Here is a 26,760-nt window from a genome sequence, read left to right as displayed (position 1 = left end):
CACCACGACGACCACCACCCCGCCCCCCAAACGCGCTACTGGAGCGACCCAAGGCTTCTGAAGAACAGCGGTAGCTTGGAGGCGTTTAATCACTGTAAATTCAAACCCGGCAGAAAGGCGACCCCACGTGGGAGCCCCGGGCGGTCGCTGGCTCGGAGCAGCTTCTCCCAGCGAGCAGAGGTAGCAAGCGCGTTCCGGGGCCTCCCTCCTTGCGCAGCGCTCAGCTCCCGCGAGCTACCACCTCCCCGGCGGCCGGGGGAACTCAGCCGGCTCTGGGAAGTCGGGTGGCGGCCGAGCGGCCGCTGCTATTGGCTGGTCGGGCGGCGGCGGAGGGGCGGGGCGCCCGTGATTGGCGGGGGCCCCAGCCGAAGGGGGCGGGGCCGCTATATCAGAGAAGTCCCCGCTGCGGTGCAGGCAGTCGGGCTGCTGGAGTGCGGCGCCGCCGCGGGACCCGGAGGGCCAGCTGGTGGGCGGGCTGGAGAGGGGGTGGCGGGGAGGGCGCGGCGGCTGCGGGGCGCAGGGCAGTGGTCTGCAGGGCTTCAGCCTCCCGAGGGCCAGCCTCGCCGAGCCCGGAGCTGGGTCTGAACCCTGCGCACACCAAAGACGAGGCGGCTGTGGCGGCAGCGGCGGCCCCAGCCATGCTGTGCTATGTGACGAGGCCGGACGCGGTGCTGATGGAGGTGGAGGTGGAGGCGAAAGCCAACGGCGAGGACTGCCTCAACCAGGTGAGGACCAGGGGCCAGGCGCGGGGTCCAGGCCGGTTCCCCAAGGCCGAGGGGCCTCGCTGTGGCGCCGGGACGCGCCGCTTGCCGGGGGCCGGCGGCGCAGCGGCGACGGCGGGGTTAGTGCGCCCCAGGCGCCCGGCCTGCGCCCCCTCCTCCACGAGGCCGTGGGGCGCGCGGCCCCTTCGTGGCGCGCCGGCGGCGCGTGGTGGGGTGGGGGTGGAGGGCGCGGGGGACGCGCAGCGGGCCTGCCCCCTTGCCCCCCAGCCCGGGACTTTCCCGAAGAAGGCGGCCCAGCACACCTGCCTCAGGTGTGTGAATGATGCCTCCTGTCGGGTCCCCGCGGGGCCTGGCAGCGCCACCTGCGTCCCGGGATGAGGTGGCTGGAGGCGGTCGCGGGTCCCTCGGGTTGCTCGGCAGGCAAGCAGTGCCCTTGTCTCTTGATGCTTCTTAAATGGAGAAGCATTTCCTATGCACCTCCTTGCATCTCCCGATTCGCGGGGGACGAGAGGACGGTAGGTTTGGGTCATGGACTCCTCGGTTGCCTTTAAGCACGCGTTTCCTTAGGAGTGAGGAGGAACGGTTCCAAACAGCGCATAGTGGTGTGGCAGAAAATTTGATCTCAAGTGAAACGCTGTGCCCTCCAACCCCCTCGACCCGAGATATTTGGAAAACCTCCTGCAAAGCTTAGCTGACACTTGTGGCGTGTTTCCTCAATGTGTTTGCTTTTTTGGAGTCCAGATGGTTAAAATTGTCCAGATAATAAGCTGCCAAATCAGCTGTGCAGATTGTGCTAGTGGAGGGAATTCCAGTGATTGGAATAAGAAGGAAAATACCCCGTGGATTCCCGTCCTCAGCCTTTCTGGAAGGCTACATTTTGAGAACTCCTTTTGTGCCTCTATACTACATCTAGTGGTTTCGCATCACTGGAGCCTTAGAACTCTGTTGTTTTAGCTGACAAGGGGAATTGTAACACCGTTGTTGAACTTTGTTTTTTTTTTTTTTTAAAAAAAGGAATAGGCAGGAATCTTAGACTCAGATGGAGTCTTTGGGTTTGCTTTGACCACATGGACCGCTGCTCATCCACGCTGCATTCATTTTTGTTTTAGGTGTGCAGGCGATTGGGAATTATAGAAGTTGATTATTTTGGACTGCAGTTTACGGGTAGCAAAGGTGAAAGTTTATGGCTAAATCTGAGAAATCGGATCTCCCAGCAGATGGATGGGCTAGCCCCTTACCGGCTTAAACTGAGAGTCAAGTTCTTCGTGGAGCCTCATCTCATCTTACAGGAGCAGACTAGGTAAAGTGACGCTAAAATAAACCAATGTCAACTAGACCTTTGATTCCATTTAGGAAGGGCCACTGCACATTCCCAGAGATGTTCACAGGCAAATTTGTTTTGATACAGAGTGAGTTGGTTATAACTTAGAAGTTTTCCATAGCACAGTTCTTTTGTTGAGGTGAAAAGAGAGCTGCATAGTTGGCCTGGGGTACATTTTCCAACTCTTCTGGTGTTTTTCTTATTTTTATTGACAATGGGAGAGTAAGGTTGAATTCTTACAAACACTTGAGATCAGTGCCACAACGCAGAAAAATTAAAAAATAATTAAAGAAAGAAAGAAAAAAGACCTAACTGACTTCCTGATAGCAGCATCTACTGCCCGATAGTAACCTCTGTCTCAGCAGTGTTACTACAGGTCATTGCAGACTGCTCTAACAGAAAGCAGGAAACAGTTCCTCTTGGGTTACTTAAACTTGGTCAACTTCTTCAGCCTAGTGTCAAGTTACAGTGTTTAGCAAAGAGCTCTGTCCGAATTTTAAAAGTTTTTCAGTTTCTTGAAAACTTAGTCAGAAAACTCTTTTAAGGCCAGTAGTAATCGAACGCTACCCCACAGATAGGTTATACATGATTGTTGAGTTCAGATTGTTAAATTTATCTCTTCTAGAAGCCACCAGTAGTGGTAGACAATTGGAGCATGTGGTTTCCTTTTTCAAACAGAAAATGGATTCTCCCCTGGACTGGCTGTAATACTTTTCTCAAGGATGAGCCAAGCTAGGAAAGTGGTGTTTAATATTTACTGCTGAAATGCAGGAGACCTAAATCTTATAGTGGCATGTAAAAAAAAAAAAAAAAGAAAAAGAAAAAGGAAAATGACTACTTTTAAACTTTTAAACTTTGGATCTTAGTTCTAATGTTTTTCATAATCCTTTGGATTGGAAATTTGCCACGCACATAAAATGAGTGTGAGAATTATGAGTAATGATGAGTGAGCCATATCCTTGAAGAGTTTTTAACATGTCATTTTTTTGGTTGTTTACCAAAGGACGTATAGACACATATTTTGAAATACTATTTATTTGAATTTGAAATCTCTCCTTTGCCTCTTTATGGAGCTTTAAATGGTGAGAGAAGTGTTCAATTTTGTATCTGAGGGAAGCTAGTATATTGAATTCTTAGTGCTCCTGAAAATGTGTTGCAAAATATTCAAGTGATTTCATGTTTAAGGATGTTTTAGCTGGCTATATGCATCAGGATAGGTTGGGTTTTTTTTTTTTTTTTTAACTTAAAGCAGATTTGTGAATGCTTCCACTTTGCAGTTCAGTGTGATAGCTTGCAGTTGAGTAAGAGAAAATAATACATATATATATAAAACACAACATCTTGGAATTTTCATTGTGTAGCTTTATCATTATTTTGCAGTTATTTCAGGGCCTCCAGATTCAAATCTATTTTGATGACACAGATTTATTTTTTAAATCTGCAGAAGCTTGGAGGACCAAATACATCATTTAAACAATGACTGGGGGACTTCCCTGGCGGTCCAGTGGTTAAGACTTCCCCTTCCAGTGCAGGGGGTGCTGGTTTGATCCCTGGTCGGGAGCTGAGATCCCACATGCCTCGCGGCCAAAAAGCCAAAACATAAAACAGAAGCAATATTGTAAAAACTTCAGTAAAGACTTTAAAAAATGGTCCATATCAAAAAAATCTTTAAAAAAAAACCAATGGCTGCAGTCATAATATAATATATACATCTGTATTATAAACGCTTTACAGATTTTACAGTTTGCTACTTAGTCTTTACCTGTGCTTTCTTGTAACAGAGTTAATAACTATTATCAACTCCATTCTATTCATGCAAGAAATAGAAACATTTTATGAATTAGAATTGGAATCACATTTCCTACTTTATTGACTCAATTGACTTTGACTCGAGATTCATCTCTAATAGCACTCAAAGATTGCACAGACCTAGTTCGACTAGGTAATTTTAATTGATATTCTTTCCTTTTGAAATCATACTGAAAAAGTCATGTGATTTTGACTTTAAAAATATTGGTGTATTTTTCTTGTTTTTGTGGGGTTGTCTGAAATAAATACAGAATTTTAAGAAAATGCCACCTAAAGTTTATATAGCATTCTGCTTTAATAACTAGATAAAGTGAGTTGTAATTGGCATTGTACCTTTTCATTAGGATCAGTAGTTGTGCTGGGTCGAATTTAGTTACAATTAGCATTGTGTTTATGGGCATGATACTACAGAACAGAAATACTTATTTTGCCTAATATTATGTTATCAAGATAAAGCTGGTTGATAAACTTTTTGATATTTAATCATTTGTTATAAAATATTTATATAAAATGCCATGAAAATAAAATAGATCTGTTTACATAGTGAGTAAGCTCAGCTTTGCCAGTCCAGTTATGAGAGGTGATATTTTACCAGCTCTTCGTCAAGTCATGAGGTCAAGCCATAAGTCATTTCCATTTAATACACAGAAAGTGTCTGGACAGTTTATTAAATGGTGCTGAAATATCCTAGCCAAGTTGTCTCTGTGGACAATTAAAGCAGCCTGCTCACAGTAGAGCTGGCCTGACTGGGGGCAGTTAATATAGTTTGCATTAGATTAGGGAAGCTGCTGTGAGAGCGACAGGCAGGAAGGCCCGTCTGTAAGAGGAGAGTTCTAGGGGCAAGGCAGGAGCCCCTGCGTTCTAGGTCCAGCTCAGCAGTCTGCCAACAGCATGTACAGCCTTCCAAGACTTGAGCCCAACTGAAAACCCTGAAAGAGATTCTTTAAATCCCTTCTAGCATTAGATTTTTTTTTTCTTGGCGTCTGCTTCCTCTCCATATTATTTTCCTAATGCTTTTTCTAAATACATTTCTCTGAAGAGAGAAAAAATATATCCAATGTCTGCTTAGATTGGTAGATAGAGTTAGTCTGGCCTCTGATGTGGCCTAATTTTAGATTTGATTCTTTACCTGGATTATTATGTTTGCTCTGGAATGGGGAATTCTGGAAAGTAACCAGAGAGTTTTGTTTAGACTCAGCTGGCACCTTTCAGAGATTGGCAACAGCAGGTGTTTTCAGCAGATGTTTGCCATGCTATGGATTAAAACGAAAAGTGAAATTAATATATTCCGGAAGTAGATCTGAAATCATAATCATCTTTGAAATTATTACCTTTCAAAGGCTTTCGGTTATTCACAGCAATTCAGACCAGATTTTGTCAACATTTTCAAAACCAGAGATTAGAGAATTATATGCTTGGTCTTCAGGGATGGTAATTATACCATGCATTCCCAATAAAAATCTTTCTGTTTCTCCTGACTGCCACATTTTAGCAGAGCTCTGTGTTCTTTGCTAGAGGCACCCTGCTTGGTTAAGACTCACCAACACCTGAATCCTCTATCCCAGAAACCAGTCCCAATACAGGGGCTCCGTGAGTGCTGAACTACATGTTCATGGAAATGCTGTAATCCTGAACGTTGCATCTCCTTAGGATCTTAAAAGTTGCGAGCAGTGATGCGTTTGACTTCAGACCCCAGCTCACTCATCACTCCCCGGGCAAGCCTTCTCCAGGCGTGCTCAGGAGACTAAACTCTCCCAAGACATCGTGTAGCTTTCCTTTATAGCATTTAATGAGTGTATAACACTCCATTTACTTATGTGACAGTTTGCTTATTGTCAGCCGCTCTAATCATCTAAATTCCATTAAGCAAGGAGCTGATCAACCTTGTATACCCAGAATCTAGCAAGTGCTTGGTGTGTAAATATTTGTTGAATCAATGAATTAAGAACTTGGAAATAAAAAAATGGGGGCTTCCCTGGTGGCGCAGTGGTTGAGAGTCCGCCTGCCGATGCAGGGGACACGGGTTCCCCCGGTCCGGGAAGATCCCACATGCCGCGGAGCGGCTGGGCCCGTGAGCCATGGCCGCTGAGCCTGCGCGTCCGGAGCCTGTGCTCCGCGACGGGAGAGGCCACAGCAGTGAGAGGCCCGCGTACCGCAAAAAAAAAAAAAAAAAAAAATGGGGTTAACTGATACTGTGATAATATAAATTTTCTTATAGGTATTGAAATGTTTGCCAGTTTGCTTCTATAACCTGAAAAGTTTCAGAATGTCTAAAAGAAATCTCACCACTAAAAAATGTTTTGTAGTGATTTTTCTCAGTTAAGACTTTGCTCAGTGCTTGGCATTCTTTTGTTTGCTTGCTTCCTTCCTTCGCCCCCTCTACCTCATTCCAAGCCGGTTGTTCATTGTGGTTGTTCTTATCTAGAATGAACTACCATGCTCCTGGACCTTTTATGAAGTTCAGATAGTTTTCAAGCCGCAGGCTCACTTTATCTAATTTCAACCAATTTGTAGGTCCTGACTACCTATTATACGCAATTTTTCCGTTTCTCAACAAATATTACTTAGACAAGTGAAAATCGAAGGAAGATGGCATCACTGAAACCCACAAAGCAAATGCCACATGCAAACTATAGGCAGGTGGGGGTGATAATCTTAAATCAGTACCCAGCTGAATCACATTGACCCTAGCCAGTGCCTGTAATCACGTTCAAAGTCTTATAAAACATCATCACGCAATGAGAAGCCCACGCATCGCAGTGAAGAGTAACCCCCGCTCACCGCAACTAGAGAAAAGCCAGCGCGCAGCAGCGAAGACCCAACGCAGCCAAAAATAAAATAAATTAAATAAATTTAAAACAGAAAACATTGTCAACGATGGTAAAGGTTGATTACGGAATTTACCTTTGTGTGATTCAGGATGGGTAAATTCCATAGGATGCGTTGCAGGAGTATTATGTTCTTCATATCAACTACATGCCTAAGAGTGGAATGACACATTCTCTTTTTTTTTTTTTTTTTTTTTTGGTATGCCCAAATACAACATAGGTCCCAGGAAAGTAAAAAATGGTAAAGACAGACGTGTATATTATTTCCAAAGAAAGTATTAATTACATTTCTGAATTCTTATTTATCTTTTAAGTTTTTCTTTCTGTTCAGAGTACGGGATGTTTGTGGTGGTATATGGTTATTTTAGCCACAGACCTCCCACCTGGGCCCCTTCAGTCTCTTTTTGAATTTCTGATACTTATATATGTGTATGAAATATCAGAGAACATTGAGAAATTGATTTTTATGTAACCAAAATGAACTGTTCATTTTGAATGTCATTATAAATAAAATTTGAATATTTAGATGGCACAAAGGGCAGATTCAGGGTGACAAGTGGAGACAGGTTCCAGGTTTATTTATTCTCTGAGTCGTGTACCACTACAGCCCGATCCCAGACCTCTTCTGGACCTGATAGCCCTCCACACTAATCTAAATTGTTGAGAAAGAGATTGTAGTTAATGGTCTTAAACTACAAGATTGCCCGGACTGTTGTTTGCCTAGGGACAGCTATCTACTGTGAGTAATCATATTTGTTAGAAGTCCAGATTTTATGCTTCCAAGTGTTTTTCTGCTGTGAGTTGTAACCACTTTTGAAATTAGGAATTTCCCTCACCTGTACCCTCCTTATCTTTTAACTGCCTTGGAGCCTTGCCTTGGAGACTGAGGAGAAAGCAAATTTATCAGTGATTCCCATTTTGCATTTTGGGCTTTGAGAAGGATTTCCTTAAACCTGAATAGAGACCTGACTTGGTAATTATTGGCTGTGACAGGTTTCTCAATTGTACGCCTTCCATGAAGTGTGGTAGATGTGATGGTTCATTTTAGGTGTGGCTCTTCATTTGAATTCTGAACCTTGACCCTAGGGATTTTTACTGGTGTTATTTTCTCACCCTCTTACTATGAAAAATTTCAAATGTACGGATAAGCTGAAAATTTTTACAGTGAACACCCAATACCTAGATTCTACTATTAACAGTTTAATATACTTGCTTTATCACATATTTATCCATTTATTGATCCCTCTATCCATCCATCAGTCTATTTTTTCATGCTTTTCAAAATAAGTTGTGTGTGAGTACACATCCCCCTAAATACTTCAGTATGCGTATCACTAACTAGAACTCAGTGTTTGCCTACAGTTCTTTTTTCTTCTTTTGATACAAAATTTATATATGATGAAATGCCTAAATCGTAATATACCACTTAATGAGTTTTGGCAAATGGATGTACCTGTTTAAACAAAACCCTTATCAAGTATTACCATCACTCCAGAAAGTTCTCTCATGCCTCTCTGCAGTCGTTCCCGCCCCCCCTTCCCTACCGCCACCCCACAACCAGGTTGTATGTTTTTCCAGCATAGTTTAGTGATGCCTGTTCTACTTCATGTCAGTGGAATCGCACAGTATGTACTCTTTTGTGTCTGGCTCCTTTTGTTCATCATAAATTTTTTGAGACCCATCATCATGTTGTATACATCAGTGGCTTGTTCCTGTTTATTGTTGGATAGTATTCCACTGTAGGAACGTACTGCTGTTTGTTTATGCATACTCCTATTGATGAACACCTGTTTTCCAGCTATCGTGAATAAAGCTGCTATGAACATTCAAGCACAAGTCTTTTTTGTAGACATGTGTTTTCATTTCTCTTGAGTAAATAAGAATGGAAGAGCTGGGTCATAGAGGAGGTAATTGTTTAGCTTATAAGTAACTGCCAGACCTTTTCCCGAAGCAATTGTACCATTCTGTACTCCTGTCAACAATGTACAGGGGACCAGTGCCAGGTTTCAGGTGGGTTTATAGTGGTAGCACATTGTGGTTTTAATTTCTGTATCTCTGTTGATTAATAACACTTTCATGTGCTTATTGGCCTTTTGTACATCTTCTGCAAAGTATCTATTCAAGTCACTGGTGTTTTGGTTTTTTGTTTTTTTTTTTTTTTTTTTGCAGTACACGGGCCTCTCACTGTTGTGGCCTCTCCCGTTGCGGAGCACGACGCGCAGGCTCAGCGGCCATGGCTCACGGGCCCAGCTGCTCCGCGGCATGTGGTATCTTCCTGGACTGGGGCACGAGCCCGTGTCCCCTGCATCAGCAGGCGGACTCTCAACCACTGCACCACCAGGGAAGCCCCACTGGCCCTGTTTTATTGAGTTGTTGTCTTTATTTTTGAGCTGCACAAATTCTTTATATATACTAGTCCTTTGTCAGATATATGTTTTATAAGTGTTTTTTTTTTCCCTGTGGTTTGCCTGTGTTTTTATGCCTTTTGATGAGTAGAAGTTTTTAACCTTGGTGAAGTCTCATTTATCCACTTTTTTCTTTTACGGTTTTTGCTGACTGCATCCTGAGGAGCCTACCTCCAAGTCATGAAGATACTCTCCTATGTTTTGTTCTAAAAGGGTTACAGTTTTAGCTTTTATATTTAAGCCTGTGATCTATCTTGAACTGATTTTTGTTTCACTGGAATTGAAGATACAAAACAAACCTATAGCAATTCTGTTGTGACTTGATAATTTTTAAATATAATTTGGCAGTTAGAGCTTGTGGTTTAATGACTCATTGGACTGAGGCCGGCATACGGGTGATCTCAGTGGGTGTCTCGCTCTGTGAGGGACAAACCAGCCATTACAGCGGAGGGCCAAGTTCAGTCACTCTTGGGGAGAAATTCAGTTCAGTTATTACGACTGGAGACTTTTTAAAAATAGCTACTTAGCCATTTTCGAGATGTTTTAGGTTAGTTACTTAATTTTGAGTTTAATAGTAAATGTGGAGATAGTTGTTTTATATTTGTGTCATGAAAAGCTCCTCAAAATTATGTAACTGGGAAGATAACTGGAGGGCAGTAATTGAGAGTAACTGTGATCAGCAGATCGACAACTCCCGATTGGTTTGCAGAGAGTTCTGCTTTGATTATTAGATGATTTCTTTATGAGACAAGGCCAGGGTTTAGAGGAGAGTGCTCTGATTACAGGTCTCTAAAGATAAATGACCTAACTTTATTCCGTTAAGCTATGGAAAGGAATTCATTTTAAACATAGAGGAAATCTGAAGTACATACTCTGAAACAAAAATATATTAAGGATATGTGACTCTTCTTTTTTTAAATTAAAATATGACATATCCTTATATTTACCCCCCACCCCTTTTTTTTAAGTCTTCCCTAATGCTGCAGCAAGTGTGAATTCGTTAAATGCAAAGACATGAGTTAGCTAGAATGTTTCACTTTGGGGCTCCAAACCCCATCCATATATTGAAAGTATCCGTTTTCTTAGTAACTGGGTAAAGCTTGAAGAATCATGAATTTCAAGGTGCAACCAAAAGAATGTTTAGAAAATGAGCTTATGTCTGTTAGGACATATTCATAGACATTTGCTTAAGACAAAGAAATCATTTTTTCCAAAGGCTTTCTTTTTGTTTATGATTCTAGCATGTAGCCTAAATTGAATTAGATAGGCGAACCACTTTTGATCTTTAGTTAAAAAAAAAAATTCACTGCAGGCCTGACTTCTTTGACCACATCTGCTTATTTTGATATTATTGGTAACTTTTAACCACTTTACGAAAAGGGAGCGGGGGAAATCCATGAGCCAGACAGTTTCAGGCCAGATGGTTCGAGAGAAAATAATAGGAGAAAATACTTGACTGAAAACCACCCCTAATTATTGAGCCATCACTGGATTCGTTGTGGAAATGTTTCTGCATGCCCTGCCATTCTCTCTCTTCGAAAGAGCACATTAAATAGAGTCTGCTGATGGCCTGCCACCGCTGTGACCTTTGCTGTCACTGCTGCATGTGTTCTTCTCCTGGAGAGCATAAACTTATCACCCAAGAGCCAGTTTGTAGCCAGAGTTATTTTGATAGGATACATTCCTTCACACCAAAAGGCTGTACCTTCCATCGAAACAGGAGCCATCAGATATATTCACCCTGGGACCCCGGCATAGGGCTTGGCACAGTGGTGATGCGTGGCAAATTTGTTGACTTGAAATGAAAAGGTTGCTTTATAGCCATGAAACGGCAAAATGCAGGAAGGGCCCTACCAGAAAGTTTCTGTAAACGATAAGGAGGAGGATTTTTGTACTTACAGGGTATCGACCGCAATGCAGCCTAGAATGTGGAGTATGTTGAAAAGGCTATTGTCCCCCACCTCCTTTTTAAAAATTCTGACTCACAGACTGAGAAAGGATCACATTACTCTCAGGCTGCTGACCACCTGTTAATATTTTGTTACTGCTTCTTCTTTGCCTTTGATTTTGGCAGCTGTCTGTCCAGAAGTCGTTATGGATAGTTTGGAAAAGGAAATTGGATCAATTTTGAAACTCTTCTTTGCAGGCTAAACTAGTCTCTAACTTAATACTTAGGAAATAAGTTAAAAGACACTTTCACATAAGCAGTAATTAAATTGAGAAGCCTTAGTTTGGGTGATACCCTTAAAATCTTTCAGCACATACTTTCTTCTTTAATGGAAGTATATGTTTAGGTTTTTGTTCCCTACTAACATGTCCACTGATGAATGCAGGGACAGAGTTACCTTAACCAAGATGACGTTTACCGAACAGTCCTCTAAAAAGCCTTCTGAGGGCTGAAGCAGTGTTGTAATACCAAGATTTTAAGGGACGGCTAGACCTCAGCCCTCAGCTATTTTAAAACAAGTTATTTTTGTAGTTATTTCTTTGCCCCAGTAAGGACCCCCTTCTCAGTTTAGCAGTCTGTCAGAAATACTTTAAAGACAAGCAGATGTTTGGGTTAATAAAAACCATGCTTATCTTCTTCCAGTGCTATTATGCATTCTTACTGTGATTTCTTCATAGGGGGCTTTGAATAAAGAAAAAACTGCAGTGTTTGGCAGAGTCTGATAATTTTAAACATTTCTTTATTATTAAAGAAGGCACAAAACGTTGAATTTAAACATTTCTTAAAGGAGGATTAATGGCTCTTGTCAGCCTGAAGTTTTGAGACTCTCAACAGAGCCCCTCCTTGTATTTCTAGCCTCAAATTCCCTTGCCTCCTTTTTTTGCTTTGTTCACATTATCCCTTCTACCTGGATGTCAGACACAAGGCTAGCATATAAATAAAAGCATCTCGAGGACTGGAATAAGGGTATCCAGCTGAAGGGGGGAATTTAGGAACCCTGTTCAGAGCTTTACAATGATGATCATAATGCATTTGTTAACAGAAGGAATAGTATGGCATTTCAGCATGTTTGAGAGGCTGTATTGAGTCATCAAAGGAAGGTTATACATTTACCAGAGACAAATTTCAAAATCCAGGCCAGTCTGCCTATGACAGTTTAGATACTCTGTTCAGAATCTTAGGCAACACGGATTGGCAGGCAACAATATCTGAAGTTTTCCAGGATTTCTAATTCTCACATACCTTTTGGTAAATGTAGAATACAGTGTTGTATACAATTAGGACAGGCTCAGATGGAATGAAACTAGGATGGGCATATAAACTAGTTGCAGACAGCGTGTAGTTTTACGTACATTTATAGAACTCTCTGATGTTAGAGGCACTTATGAAGTCAGCTTAGGTGCAGCTAAATGTACTAGAAGTTAGAACGTGTCAAATATTATAATAGAGGAATAAATCGTTTGCATGTGATATAGACAAAAGGGTATCCAAATGAGGGGACAGGAGGAGTGGCCTTCTGGAGAGAGGGAACAGCAAGACCAGAGACGTGGGGACGTGAATCTGCTTGGTTTTTCCAGAAGGAGGAATTGTCCCTTTCCTGGGGCATAGTGGCTGGAGGGAATGACAGGAGATGTGGCTGGAAATCTGGGGCCAGATGTGGAGAACCCTGGGTTCATGCTGACCGTGTGCTTCCTTGGCAAACAGTGGGGATCCTTTGAAGGATTCTGAGCAGAGAAATAGCAAGTTTATATCAGAAGCAAGCAGCTTGGAAGATGGAGTCACAGAGTCCAGAAGAGAGATCAGCTTAGAGGATATTTTAATTTCTCTGACAGTTGAGAGCTGCAAGTAGGATAGAGGAGGTAAAAATGGGCAAAACGGAACTGGATTTAAGGAGTTTTCAGAGACAGAAGGAAGATGACGAGTCAAAAGTGAGTCTGTGGTGAAAATAACAAATCAGTCTCTGGTTTCCACTGGGAGAAAAAGTGGGTTTGGGGAGAAAGTTTGGCTTTGAAGAAGGTGAAATTGGGATACTGAAGACCATCCAGTGGAGAAGTCTGTTAGCACTTGGATATTTGAATATGATCCTTAGGAGAGAAGTTGGGGTTAAGACTAGAGATTTGAGCATCATTTGAATAAAGGTGAGGCTCTTAAGATAATAATTACACATCAAGATAAAGTTTTTCTGATTAAGATAATTTCTTTTAAATAGTGTAATGCAGAAACATGTATATAATTATTTTACATTTTGTAACTTGAATGTTACTGGACTTGTCATAGTTAGACTTGTTTTGTTTGGGTTAAGCCTTCTTATTTCAGAGAAACTTAATCCTTAGACTTATTTTGCCTTACTACTCGTGATAAAAAAAGGTCTGTAACTGTACGCATTTTTAAGGTAGCTGTCTTCCTTGCTCTCTTTCCCTTACTTAAATGGGATTATGAAACTGCTAAGCAGTTGGGTCCGATACCAGGTTAGTGGCCCAGCATAACCTCACTCTCCCATTGCTTTGCAGGCATATCTTTTTCTTGCATATCAAGGAGGCCCTCCTGGCAGGCCACCTCCAGTGTTCACCAGAGCAAGCAGTGGAACTCAGTGCCCTCCTGGCCCAGACCAAGTTTGGGGACCATACCCAGAACACGGCCAAGTACAGCTATGAGGAGCTGTGTGCCAAGGAGCTCTCCAGTGCCACCTTGAGCAGGTGAGGCTGCAGTTCAGGCTCATGTTTATTGTCATAGATGTAGCAAATTTATAAGAATTTCCAGAAGAAAATCAAACTCTGATAGATGCAGGTAATTTGTGAGGTTGAGACTAGACCATTGCCCGGTATAACCAACTATTTTCAAAAGATTCTTAGCCTTTTCTTTGAGAAACTGATAAACACAAAACATAATCCACACAAATAAAGGCCCTTATACAAAATACTATATAACAGGAATTTAAAAATCTCTGACCAGGGGGGCTTCCCTGGTGGCGCAGTTGTTGCGCGTCCGCCTGCCGATGCAGGGGAACCGGGTTCGCGCCCCGGTCTGGGAGGATCCCACATGCCGCGGAGCGGCTGGGCCCGTGAGCCATGGCCGCTGAGCCTGCGCGTCCGGAGCCTGTGCTCCGCAACGGGAGAGGCCACAACAGACGGAGGCCCGCATACCACAAAAAAAAAAATAAAATAAAATAAAAAATAAAAATAAAAATAAAAATAAAAATCTCTGACCTTTTAAGAATGCATATCTCTTAAAACGTCTGTCATGTTTATCGGCATTTTCTTCATCCCAGCAAGGATTAAACCAAGAGACCTAACAAAGATGTCTTAATTATCTATTTCTGGGTAACAGGGTTGCCCCCAAAAACTCAGTGGCTTAAAACAACAGAATCATCTCACAGTTCCCTGGGTCAGGAATCTGGCCGTGGCCCGGTTGCGTTCTCTGGCTCCAGATCTTTCAGGAGGCTGCAGTCAAGCTGCTGGTGGGGTTCAGTCTCATCTGAAGGCTCAGATGAGGGAGGGATCTGCTTCCAGTTTGGCTCAGGTGGCTTATTGGCTGCCCTGTGCCTTCACCACGGCGGCCTCTTCGGGGGGGCTGTTTGATGACGTGGTGACTGGCTTCCCCAAGGACGAGCAGTTGAGTCAGAGCAAGAGCAAACACCCAAGACGGATTCAAAGTCTCTTTATAACTTAATCTCAGAAGTGAGTGACAGCACATCTCTTTGGCTGTATTCTGTACATTAGAAGCAAGTCATTACTCCAGCGTACACTCAAGTGAAGGAAGTTACACGAGAGCATGGATACCAGGAGGTGGGGACCTTTAAAGAAGGTATTGGAGGCTGTCCGCCCCAATAGATAAAATAGATCCTGCATTTTTCAGTTGCAAATGACCTAATCAATCCCATATAATGCTATATTATAATGAAGCTTAGAAAGCAAATCTAGACAAATGGCATGAGACATTGCTACAGATAAATTTCTTATGTATATTTTTAGAGATGTTCCATAGTTCTTTTAATTCATCCCCGTCTGTCATCCCCAATAGTTTTTTCTCCTAATTATTTAATAGTTGAGCTCTTGAACAGTGTCTTAAAAGTATTTTACAATAAGTTTGCTAAATAAATGAAATATCAATAGTATATAGCTTTGAGTTTTTGTGATTCGTAAATGACAGTGTCAGTATAATTCACTAGTAAAAATGATACCGATTTATCTCTGAAGACTGCATCAGTTAATCTCTCTGTATGCCTCTCTGCCCTTTTGGTGTCTTGCAGCATTGTGGCAAAGCATAAGGAGTTGGAGGGGACCAGCCAGGCTTCGGCTGAATACCAAGTTTTGCAGATTGTGTCGGCAATGGAAAACTACGGCACAGAATGGCATTCTGTGAGGGACAGCGAAGGGCAGAAACTCCTCATTGGGGTTGGACCTGAAGGAATCTCAATTTGTAAAGATGACTTCAGCCCAATTAATAGGTAACCCAAGTCTTAAATTTTTGTTTAGACCTACGTGTGTACGTACTTTTGTAGCTCTGATGGTGAAAATAGGAAATGGAGAGGGATTTACTAGACAGTCAGCCTTTAGGAATAATGTGTTTAGTTTTGGGTAGGTACATTCATTTTATTCAGGCCTTGATAACCATTCCAATATTTTTTTAAAATATAAGCTCAAGTGTACTGATATGACAGAGTCAATAGTTTTCAAATGTCATCCACGGCTATAAAAATCTCATTTCACACACACACACACACACACACACACACACACACACACACACTCACACACTCACACACACTCACACACTCGCTCACTTGCTCCTCTGCTCCTTTTCTTCTTGGGTAGGTACATTCATTTTATTCAGGCCTTGATAACCATTCCAATATTTTTTTAAAATATAAGCTCAAGTGTACTGATATGACAGAGTCAATAGTTTTCAAATGTCATCCACGGCTATAAAAATCTCATTTCACACACACACACACACACACACACACACACACACACACACACACACACACACACACACACACACTCACACACTCACACACTCACACTCACTCCAAAACTTGCTCCAGTGCTCCTCTCCAACTTCTTTTCAAAGAGCCTTTATACCTAGGGAGCAGAGTGCTTATCTGATGGTCCCAGGCAGAGTGTCTGGCTTTATGGCTGGGTCCTGAGCACATGGGAACCCTGCAGAAGCACACACACGGTGACCCATCTCCCCTGGGCTTGCTCACTTTTCTCTTCCCACCTTTCAGGATCGCTTACCCTGTCGTGCAGATGGCTACCCAGTCAGGGAAGAACGTGTACCTGACCATCACCAAGGAGTCTGGGAACAGCATCGTGCTCTTGTTCAAGATGATCAGCACCAGGGCAGCCAGCGGGCTCTACCGAGCCATCACCGAGACGCATGCTTTTTACAGGCACGTACCCCTGTGCACCCTGTAACCCCAGCGTCTGCCACAATGCTGAGGTTTCCAGGTGACAGCAAGGCTCCTTTGGTTCCTGGTATCACTGTGTCAATGAACCTTGTACAGAGCTTAAGAAATTGGCTGTTTTCTAACCCTTCATTTCTACCGTAGCAGTGGGGTCCTTCTCAACATCATCCTGCTTTTCCCTCAGGATGTGTGTGTGTGTGTGTGTGTGTATGTATGTGTGTGTGTGTGTGTGTGAGTATGTGTGAGAGAGAGAGAGAGAGTGTGAGATGCATGGATTCGCTCTACTGCTTATCTCTTAGCCCATTTCCTTAGAGCTCCCCCTTCCCAAGGTGACTGAGCGGTGGGACCTGTTCAGCCACTGCTTTTGCCGTTTTCCCGCAGGATGACCCAAGTCGTCTTTCCTTCCTGGGAGAGCTGCTACCCTGAATCCTCATGTGTAGTGAGGATGTCTCGATAACTGTATTGATAGCCTTATTTCCAAGGGTGCTTATTTAAAGTAGACTTGTGATTTGACTCAAATATTTGGAAAGTTTTTTAAAAGCTAAGAAGTTTAATTGGCAGGCAGCCAACCGTTTTTTTATGTTAAAGTAGACACACACATTGTGGAGCAGAATGGAAAATTTGTAGAAATTTTTAACATGAAACCAAGACTACAAAGAAAAATTTCCTTTTTATTGCCATAAGCTGCTTTGGACTGTAGTTCTGTCCCTGGAGGTGGAGGTGCCCTCTGGTTCACAGCTGCCTGATCAGGGGTCCTTCCTTTGGAGACACTTGAGAAGCATAGAGGTAGAATCATTGAAATACCTAACACCTATGAAACTGGAAGAATTCATTTTCAAGCACACAAACAAGCATATTTAATGTCTGCTCCCATGAGCATCCTTATTCACAGCAGTGTTTAAGGTCTGGCTTGTGGGGACGCCCAGGCCTGTCAGTACTGAGGTGGGTGTTCCATCTCTGTCCATAGGTGCGACACGGTGACCAGTGCCGTCATGATGCAGTACAGCCGAGACCTGAAGGGCCACTTGGCTTCTCTGTTTCTGAACGAAAACATCAACCTGGGCAAGAAGTATGTCTTCGATATTAAAAGAACCTCCAAGGAGGCATATGACCACGCCAGGAGGGCTCTGTACAACGCGGGTGTGGTGGATCTCGTGCCGAGAAGCGACCCCAGTCCCCCAAACTCTCCCCTGAAGTCTTTGGAGAGCGGCATGAGCTGCGGCAGCTGCGAGGGCCTTGGCTGCCAGCAGACCCGGGCCCTCCAGGAGAAGCTGCGCAAGCTCAAGGAGGCCATGCTGTGCGTGCTGTGCTGCGAGAGTGAGATCGACTCAGCCTTCTGCCCCTGCGGCCACACTGTGTGCTGCGAGGGCTGCGCCGCCCAGCTTCAGGTGAGGATCTTTCCAGCTCCAGGTGAGGGGGCGTTTCCAGCACCAGGTGAGGGTCCTCTGGCTCCAGGTGGGGGTCCTCCCGGTTCCAGGTGAGGGTCCCCCGGCTCCAGGTGGGGGTCCCCCGGCTCCAGGTGGGGGTCCTCCTGGCTCCAGGTGAGGGGGCGTTTCCAGCTCCCGGTGAGTGTCCTCCCGGCCCCAGGTGAGGGTCCTCCTGGCTCCAGGTGAGGGGTCAGCCGGCTGGCATGGGCCAGGTGCTGACTTGTGGAGGCACAGATGGAGAATGTCCATCTCCATCCAGAGGGTCTTTGTGAGTTGGAAGGTGCTGCCCTTTGGAAACAGTTTGGATTAGCACACTCTTTTCAACAATGTCAATGTAATTACTCGGGCTTCCCTGGTGGCACAGTGGTTGAGAGTCCGCCTGCCGATGCAGGGGATACGGTTTTGTGCCCCGGTCCGGGAAGATCCCACATGCTGCGGAGCGGCTAGGCCCGTGAGCCATGGCCGCTGAGCCTGCGCGTCCGGAGCCTGTGCTCCGCAACGGGAGAGGCCACAGCAGTGAGAGGCCCGCGTACCGCAAAAAAAAAAAAAAAAAAAAAAAAAAAAAAGTATGCTTCATTCAAATGAAGAAAATGCTCTTTAAAGGAAATATTTCAAAACAGCACATCACCGGGAAAGAAATACATGAGCAATGATAGCAGGATGATTAATAAATTATAATACATTATTCCCATATGTCCAGCTAGTTGCTAACTACAAAGGCTACAAGTTATGATGGGAAAATATATGTAATGTAATATTTAAACAACACAAATTATATAAAAAGTGTGTTATGTTTAGATTTGCATTAAAATGTTGATGTTGGGCTTCCCTGGTGGCGCAGTGGTTGAGAGTCTGCCTGCTGATGCAGGGGACACGGGTTCATGCCCCGGTCCGGGAAGATCCCACATGCCGCGGAGCGGCTGGGCCCGTGAGCCATGGCCGCTGAGCCTGCGCGTCCGGAGCCTGTGCTCCGCAATGGGAGAGGCCACAAAAGTGAGAGGCCCGCGTACCGCAAAAAACAAAAACAAAAAAAAACCAATGTAATTACTAAATCACAGACTTCTTTCAAGTCCTGAATATGAGGTTCAGATTCACAAGGTGCCACATCTAGTTAGTGGCTGAGCCGGGCACTGGAATCCAGGCCTCCTGGGGGCTGGTCACCTCCTTCTCTTCCCTTTCATGTTGTCACTGCTTCTTGACACTTCGGAGGATGGTCTTTTTTTACTTACTTGTATTATTTGGGAAAGAATTCTTAGAGTTTTGAGTGATAGTTAACTCTCAGTTATCCATGGGTGGGTTGTTGCCTAACTTTTTGTGATTAATTTCCTTTTAGTACTGCCTATGCCTCCTAGGTCCCCTTGGATTAGCTCTCACTTAGCAAGTCAAACTAATTTTAATATTAGTAGAAAAAATAAAAGCACCTCTTACATAGTATCTTTTTCTTTCTTGCACCTTGCATTTCCTTTTACAATATTTTCAATTTGTTTTCATTTCCCAGAACTGTCGGCTGACTGTCACTGTAATTTTATGTAAAATTAGCCCTAAATAACATCTAGTCCCTCAGAAGCTGCTAATTTCAGAACTATTTTTAGGGCTACATATGAGCCAAGAGGATGGCCCAGGTCCTTCCTTAGAGTAGATCACGCTCCTAAGACGAGTTATTTCCCCAGGAGTGGTCGTGGATTTGCCTTTTTTCATCCACATAGTCTGCTTCTCATGCCTAAGGCTCCCCGTGTGGCTGAGGAAGGGACATGCTTGCTGAGAGGCCAGCCAGGGGTGTGGAGCTGTGACCTGTCACTAGGAGCAGCCGTGCTCACTGGCCACGTGGCGTCCCCCAGTGATGCACCCTGAGCCAGCTGAGCCAAGGATACAGTCTCTGGAAGGGTCTCCTGCATCCTTGCCTCAGACTTCATAATCAACCCATGTAGGGACCACAGCCTCATTGCACAGCAAGAAGTCTTCAGTAATCACTTTACTCACGGTGCCTTGTTTAGAGTTTGACTGAAAACCTGATTCATTTCATTCATTTATACTTTTTCCTAGTATTTATTTTTAATCCTTTGTCAAGTATAAAATGTCAGACTTGTTAGAAAGCAAAGATCTCTCCCAGTGGAAAGCTAGAAATAATTGTGACCACAACGTATTTAGAAAAAGCACTGTAATAGGTACCACGGGTGAACACTGAAGACACAGATCCTTGGAAGTGTCCTAACCCATACTGTCGGCTTCTCTTTTCCAGTCCTGTCCTGTCTGCAGGTCACGGGTGGACCACGTCCAGCACGTCTACCTGCCGACCCACACCAGTCTTCTCAACCTGACTGTGATCTGATCTGCTGTGCACTTACCAGATATGCCATGTCTCCATGAACTGCACTGGTATAAACTATAAACATGATAGATTGTGGAGAGAATAAATACTCCAACGCCCATCTGCCATGCAACGTTTAGGGGGGAAAAAAAAAAAAAGGAAGAATAGAAACAGTATGACTACTCCTCACCGCCAAAATGTACCATGCGTAGAATCAGCACCTCTGGGTTGGTGACCAGGAAGAGCTCTGGGACCCAGACACATTCCTTGGACTTTTCTTCTTTTTTATGATCAAGTAAAGAAATCAGGAAGATCTTTGACGTCAGTTAAGTGGCAGCATAGCCCAAAAGTGAGTACCTTTTAGAAAATGATGTTTAAGTCTCCTTAACGTATCCCAAGGTAAGTTTCCTACCTGCAGCCAATTTTGTAAGAATTCATTTTAAGGATTTACTTGGTTCTTTTTGTACGGGTCACAGAGCTCTGGACATTTTTAATAGGAAAATTTTTCTTAAAGAGATAGTTGTCATTTTAATGTCATTTCTGTTTTTCTAACTGGTTCAAGAAAGATTGGGAGGTAAACATATTTAAAAATCGATTCGGGGACTTTTTTAGAGTGGACACAAAGTTGTCAGATTTAAACCAGTCTGACCAGTGGAAAACAGATCACTCCATGTGGATGGTTTCCTATTCTTTCCCCTTCCCCCTCTCCTTACCCTGTCCCCAAGCCTTTCAATTATAAAATGCTACCAGTCTGGTTAGACGATTTCTGTGGAGTAGTCAGCACTCCTTGGGCCTCTTGAGTTGGTGGAATATTTTAAGATTGAAAAGGGAGCGCATGTTCCTCGGAAGGAAGAGCATTGCTCGCTGAGATGAAGCTTCGCCGTGTACAAAGTACGGGTGGTCCGTGAGTTCTCCGACGCACCCTGCTCCAGCTTCAGCCGGTGGGGTTGCTTTTGCTTGAGCCCATCAAGCCTTTTACAGCCTTATCGTAGGTATCCTAGATATTGTAAGCTTTTTTTTTTGGTAGTAAATGCTTAAGTATTAACTTTTTGTTGTCCCTCTCTATGTTTTAGAGGGGTTTCGGGGGTTTTTTGTTTCTATATTCTTAATCATGTTTTCCACTCCCATTTGGGCATTTTGGAACCTGGTCAGCTTGTTGGTTTTCTAGGATGTCTGGAACCTGGATGACCTTATTGGGTGCAATACTAGCTAAGTTAAAGCTAGAAACCTACACTGTCACTTTACTGAGATTTCTGAGTATACTTTTCATATTGCCTTAATGTAGCAGTAATGTGTTTATGCATTTGTTTCTTTGCACAGACATTTTGTCAGATATTAAAACTCTACTTTTTTATGGCACATATTAGCATATAAGCCTTTATTCCAAGAGGTATTTATTTTTTCACTTGTAAAAAAATAATGTTTCACATATAAAGAACTCTGTTATATCTTAAAGGATTTCTGTCTTTTATATTCAGGATAATAAAGATGTTAAAGCAAACACGGGTGTTTGTATCTTCCCAGTTATTGTCATTTAAGCCAGATTTTATTCATTTAATAGAGCATGGATAACGTCATGGTTGGCATCTAACGTGGTCCTTCGTGGAAAGTTTGAAAACGTTTAAGATATTGGCTCTAATCGAGGAGACTGTTTACCCAGTTACTCATTCATCTATGTTTTCTGGTTTATAGGATTGGAATGTAGGTGAAAATAGGGTAATGTACGCAAGCAGACGAAAAGTAAAAATTGGGAAAAGGACTGTAAAGTATTGGAGAAGGAAGGGAATGGCGAAGTTGGAAGTTAAAACTGTAAACCCAGATGATGCCGCTAGTGCGTTGCCTGGTCAGGACAGGTGAGTGCCGGGCTGGGTCCCAGCAGAGATGGCCTCAGCCTACAGACTCTAGGGCTGCATTCTGTAGGGCGGCTAGCCTGCTGCTGCTGGGACCTCACTGCCCTGAGTGTGCTCATTTGTGTTGCTCAGGAAATACTTTGTGGAGTAGAGAACAGTGCACATAACATATGTAACTCAGAACTACCTGTAGCAGTCAAGTAATTTCAGCTGCTACAGAGGTTCAGTTCGGTACAAGTGCAATGATTTCAAGCAAACAACTTTTTAAAAATCGAGAAAAACAAGATTTGTTTTCCACTATTCCTATACCTAAGTCGACCTCCCCTCAGTTTCTAGGAATTAACTTATTTGTTCAATCAACACATTTATTGAGCACCTGCTAAGTTATTATTGAGCACTGGAAATTTAATAATGATCAAGACACCAATGATACAGGATGCCCATGTCATGTACTTAAACCTGTAATTTACACTATTTTCTCTCTATATAGACATTAAGTAATATTCAAAACGATGGAATATTAACACTGGAGGAGGGGATCTTAAATGTGGTAGCCTCAAAATGCTGGCCAGAATAATGGATGGATGGATGACAGGCCAACAAATGGATAAGATATTGTTCACCGCACTACACCATGGACTCCTCAAGCTCAGTGACTAACATGAAAACTAATGTATTACAAAGTGACTTAAGAGAGCTAAAAGAAAAGTGCTGGTTAGGAACAGAAGGTGATGGTTAATTCTCCTTAAGAGCCAAGGGTAAGGGTGCTTCACAAAGACCCTTTGAGCTGAGCCTTAACATTCTAGTTGAATTTTACCCGGTGGAAAAGAAAGTATATGTTGCATACAGGGTTAGAATGCAGTTTGGGAGGCTGGCCCACCCCCCTGTGGTCAGTGAAGTGGTAAGAAATGAAGTTCCGAAGGGAACGGGGTTAGAGTTACCATGGTGAGCGACCTTGAATTCCAGGCTTCACTTGGACTTGGTTCTCCACTGCCTTCAGAACCAGGAACTTTTGGGATGGGAGAGTGGCAATCAGATCTGGTTTCTTGCACAGGGAACGCAAGGAACCACAGAGGAAAGCATACACAAGAGCAGGAAGAGAACAGAGGCAAGAACTCAGTTTTGATCATCTTTCGACATGAAAATGAAACAGATCAAGAGCCTTCGGAAGTATGAGCAGTATTTAGTGAGACAGAGAAGTCATACACCAATTCTGCTTATATCTTGGAACAAATAGTCGTTAACAGAGGGACGAACGGAGGGGAGCAAGCCATGGGGGTAGGAAGGGAATCGAATCCGGTTTTGAACATGATGCATTTGAGATGCTTGATGACTGGCAAACCTGGGGTCTGTTGAAAACTTGGGCTGGAACTTACAGAGGATGGAAAAGGTAAAGAGAAACATTTAGTGGCCATTACCTTTAACTGATATTTGAAGACATGACAATGTAAGAAGTCATCATAGGGAGAGCATTAAGGGGGGAAATGAATAAAGCTGAAGATGGAACCCTGAAATGACCTAGACCTAAGGTGGACGGTGAGACTAGGAAGGAGTCTGAGAAAGACAAAGGGACGAGGAAAAATCAAGGGACTGAAAGCGAAGCTCGGAGACAACTTCAAACGGGCGCGTCCACTCCGTCCACACAGGCAGGCCAGCAGAGTCAAGGAGCTGGAGGGCCAGAAAAGGCCGTACGAATGTGGCAATATCAGGTGGTCCCAAGTTCCAAGAAAGAGTGGGTGTATTTTGAGATTGAGGGCATACTCCAAGGTTGCCAGATTGTAGTGAGCTGTGTATGACAGTGAGACAGGGACATGGAAGTGATAAAGTGGGGCCGACATGCATTGGTGACAAGGTGGAGTAAGTCAAGATGGTACCGTAGGAGGAGGCGGGCTCAAGAGAAGCGTTTGCGTTCTGCATTTTAAATGGGAGGACTCGGTAGGCATAGAGGAGGGGGCCATGGAGAGGGTGAGTCAAAAGATACAGCAGAGAGGAATCAGCGTTGGAACTCTGGAGAAACAAGCCTCAAGAGGCTGTTCTGCCAAAAGTCACGATCTATGAGATGTGAACAAAAGCATTCTTTCATCCTTTTATTAAGGGTTACAAAAATTAGTGGTGAAGCTAGAGACATTTCCCCCACCCTATATGTCTACATTGATCCTGTTGCAGATGTGGAGCTCAAATGCAGTGTGGGTACATTCTGGGCTTGTCCCCTTAACCCTGCCATTGAACACTGAGGATCAGAAGCCCCACGGGTGACTACTCTTGGGCAAAGCATGAACTCTTCCAAGAAAAATGTGAGAAAGAAATGCCCTATAGCCCAGAAGTTTGAGCAAATTTCCAAACACAAGCCTTGGGAGAGTGCATGTATGAGTCACTGCAAGTAAGCCTGAAGCAGGATGGTGCAACGGATGCTTTGGCGCTGAGAGAGCTCAGAATAAACCGGGAAGCCGATGTTTTTGAGATAGTTTTACCAAGCAGTGGAAAAAGAAGCTTACGTGGAGTTTGAGCGCAGTCAGAATTTAAGACCAAATGCAGCCATTTTTGCCTTTCTCATTGCTTATCATATTTACTACCTTCTCACAGAAATCCTATAACATTGCAAATTACTTTTATTCATGTTTGCAGAATCTCCTTGAAATGAGTTTGTTTAAAAACTGCAAGATGTTAGAGTTAGCCCTATGCCTTTTAAAAACAAAACTATGTCAAGACCACACCAATTACACAGATTTAACACACCTGCCAGATGCTTATGGAAGAAAATTCACTTCAAGCAAAAGCTAAACATCTGTTGTTCATAAACTTGTGCTAATGCTAAGGGGAAGAAAAATCTCAAAAGCATAAGCAAGCCTTCTATCAAGGAGCGATTCTTCTGGTTGAGAAGAAAACTCCTATACACTTGTGTGAAACAAAAAGATGATAATAGTTCTAAGACCAATAGTATTGCACATACACGTCTGTATATATGTATATATGCAAATATATATGCTTTAAATTTTTCATAAATGTGTAAAGAATGTGAAGAAGTCACTGTGGATGGGGTGCATTTGGGGAAGGCTTTTGAAGTAGATAGGTTGTTCTTTGCCTTGCATTCAGTACAGAATTTGGATTGGCGGGAAGGAAAACAAAGCATGAGGATGTGGAAGAGCCTGCAGGTGAGGGACAAAGGGTGATAAAATAGGAAGAAAGTAGAACCAAGTCATAAAGAGACTTCTGGAATAAAGATCCTAAGTTTGGTGAGTGTGTGAAAGATATAGTAAGATCTTTCTTCATCTGTGGTTCATTCGGTTTTTATTCATTAACTTGGACATTGATTTATTAACTCAGCAAATATATATTAAGCACCTGGTATATATCAGGCTCTCTCTTAGGGCTAGAGCTGTAGTTCTCATCCGGGCTGATTTTCTCCCCGGGAGGCACCGGGCAATGTCTGAAGATGGTTCTTTATCATCACACCGAGGATGGTGTGCTACTGGCATTTAGTGGGTAGAGACCAGGGATGATGCTAAACATCCCACCATGCACAGGACAGCCCTCACACCCAAGAAATTCTCTGGCCCAAAATGTCAATATTGCTGCTGTTGAGAAACACTGGACTGGCGGGTTCAGCTATCCTAAGTGAAGTCCTTGCCCTTTCAGGATCACAGGGGGAACTGACACCGTAAACAGAATGCCGGTGCACTACACCTCATAATGAAGCAGGTACTGGGTACTATGGAAGAGCAGAATAAGATGCCACTAACTTTGCCTGGGGTTGAAAAGATTTCTGGAAGAAAGTCACAGCGCAGATGACTCTTAAAAGATGAGTTGAAACTTGCCCAGGTAGGAAATGTGGGCGGAAGGAGAGTGTCCAAACATGCAGCATATTTGGGACCAGTGGGTAGTTTGGTGTAACTGGAACATAGGGTATGTGGCTGGAGGGGATGGCGAGAGATGCGGCTTGGAAGTTAGGTTGGGGCTACATCCAGGAGGTTGCTGTGGGCCCTGTTCATCTCTATCCAGCCACACTCGAGAAGGACAGTGTCCACCAAGGCAACCTCGAAGTAGCTGGGTTCTGCTGTTCTGCTTATGGCACTCTTGTCTGTAGATTTCATTTCCTCATCTGGGCTCCGGTAAGCACGTGTCCTCTGAGTTTTGAGTAAAGGTAACAGCGAAATAAAACCCTTGCTGATAATTTGTCCTAACGATAGAAGCTGTCAGATAATCATTCAGAGTTTAAAAGCTCATGTCACTATTCCTTCAGATGAAGAAAACGGTAGGATAAAAATATAGCAGGGCTTATTAGTAACATCTTACCCATTTTTTCCCTAAATGGTTAGAACATACTGCCTTTCTCCGCTCTTTACATCAACGTTTCTGTTATTAAAGCTGTCTATTTTTCAGTTCTAAATCCTGGGAGGATTTTCCCCATGAATTTAACATGACTGAGGAAACTTGCTCCAGGGTAGAACTTTGCTGCAAATTATCTGAGACTAGGCTGCTTAATAAAGAGACTAAAAATGAATCACAGGCTTTTTGTAGCTTCAAATGTGGAGTTGCCTTTCTCCTTCACCCCCAATTTCATGATTACTCAAAACAGAAAGAGGCCAGCTTTATACAATGATTTCATGGAACAAATGTCCTTTGTGTTTAAAACTGGAGGCTGGGGCTTCCCTGGTGGCGCAGTGGTTGCGCGTCCGCCTGCCGATGCAGGGGAACCGGGTTCGCGCCCCGGTCTGGGAGGATCCCACGTGCC

At 43.5% G+C, this 26,760-nt stretch overlaps 1 protein-coding gene across 16 annotated transcripts in view; it reads left to right on the top strand.

Annotated features, from left to right (window-relative positions):
* The first annotated feature begins 422 nt into the window (after positions 1-422).
* Positions 423-26,760, top strand: part of MYLIP (myosin regulatory light chain interacting protein) — a 130,965-nt gene continuing 104,627 nt past the window's right edge. For 8 of the 16 annotated variants that reach the window (XR_008615725.1, XR_008615726.1, XR_008615720.1 and 5 more), the window contains exons 1-7: positions 479-725; positions 1,832-2,022; positions 13,544-13,729; positions 15,283-15,480; positions 16,264-16,428; positions 17,411-17,831; positions 20,110-20,527. Coding sequence is in view for 1 of the 16 variants with exons in the window: in XM_024122037.1 (XP_023977805.1) it covers positions 639-725; positions 1,832-2,022; positions 13,544-13,729; positions 15,283-15,480; positions 16,264-16,428; positions 17,411-17,831; positions 20,110-20,199 (1,338 nt within the window). In the remaining 15 variants the exon portion in view is untranslated. Of the gene's footprint in view, positions 726-1,831; positions 2,023-13,543; positions 13,730-15,282; positions 15,481-16,263; positions 16,429-17,410; positions 17,832-20,109; positions 21,680-21,870; positions 22,032-22,518; positions 22,787-25,664; positions 25,848-26,760 lie in introns of those variants that run through there. The other 8 variants (XR_008615723.1, XR_008615721.1, XR_003676693.2 and 5 more) reach the window with 4 other exon arrangements.

The sequence above is a fragment of the Physeter macrocephalus genome, chromosome 18 (assembly GCF_002837175.3).
Source record: "Physeter macrocephalus isolate SW-GA chromosome 18, ASM283717v5, whole genome shotgun sequence".
Lineage (NCBI taxonomy): Eukaryota > Metazoa > Chordata > Mammalia > Artiodactyla > Physeteridae > Physeter > Physeter macrocephalus.
This window is presented reverse-complemented; position numbering and strand designations above follow the sequence as displayed.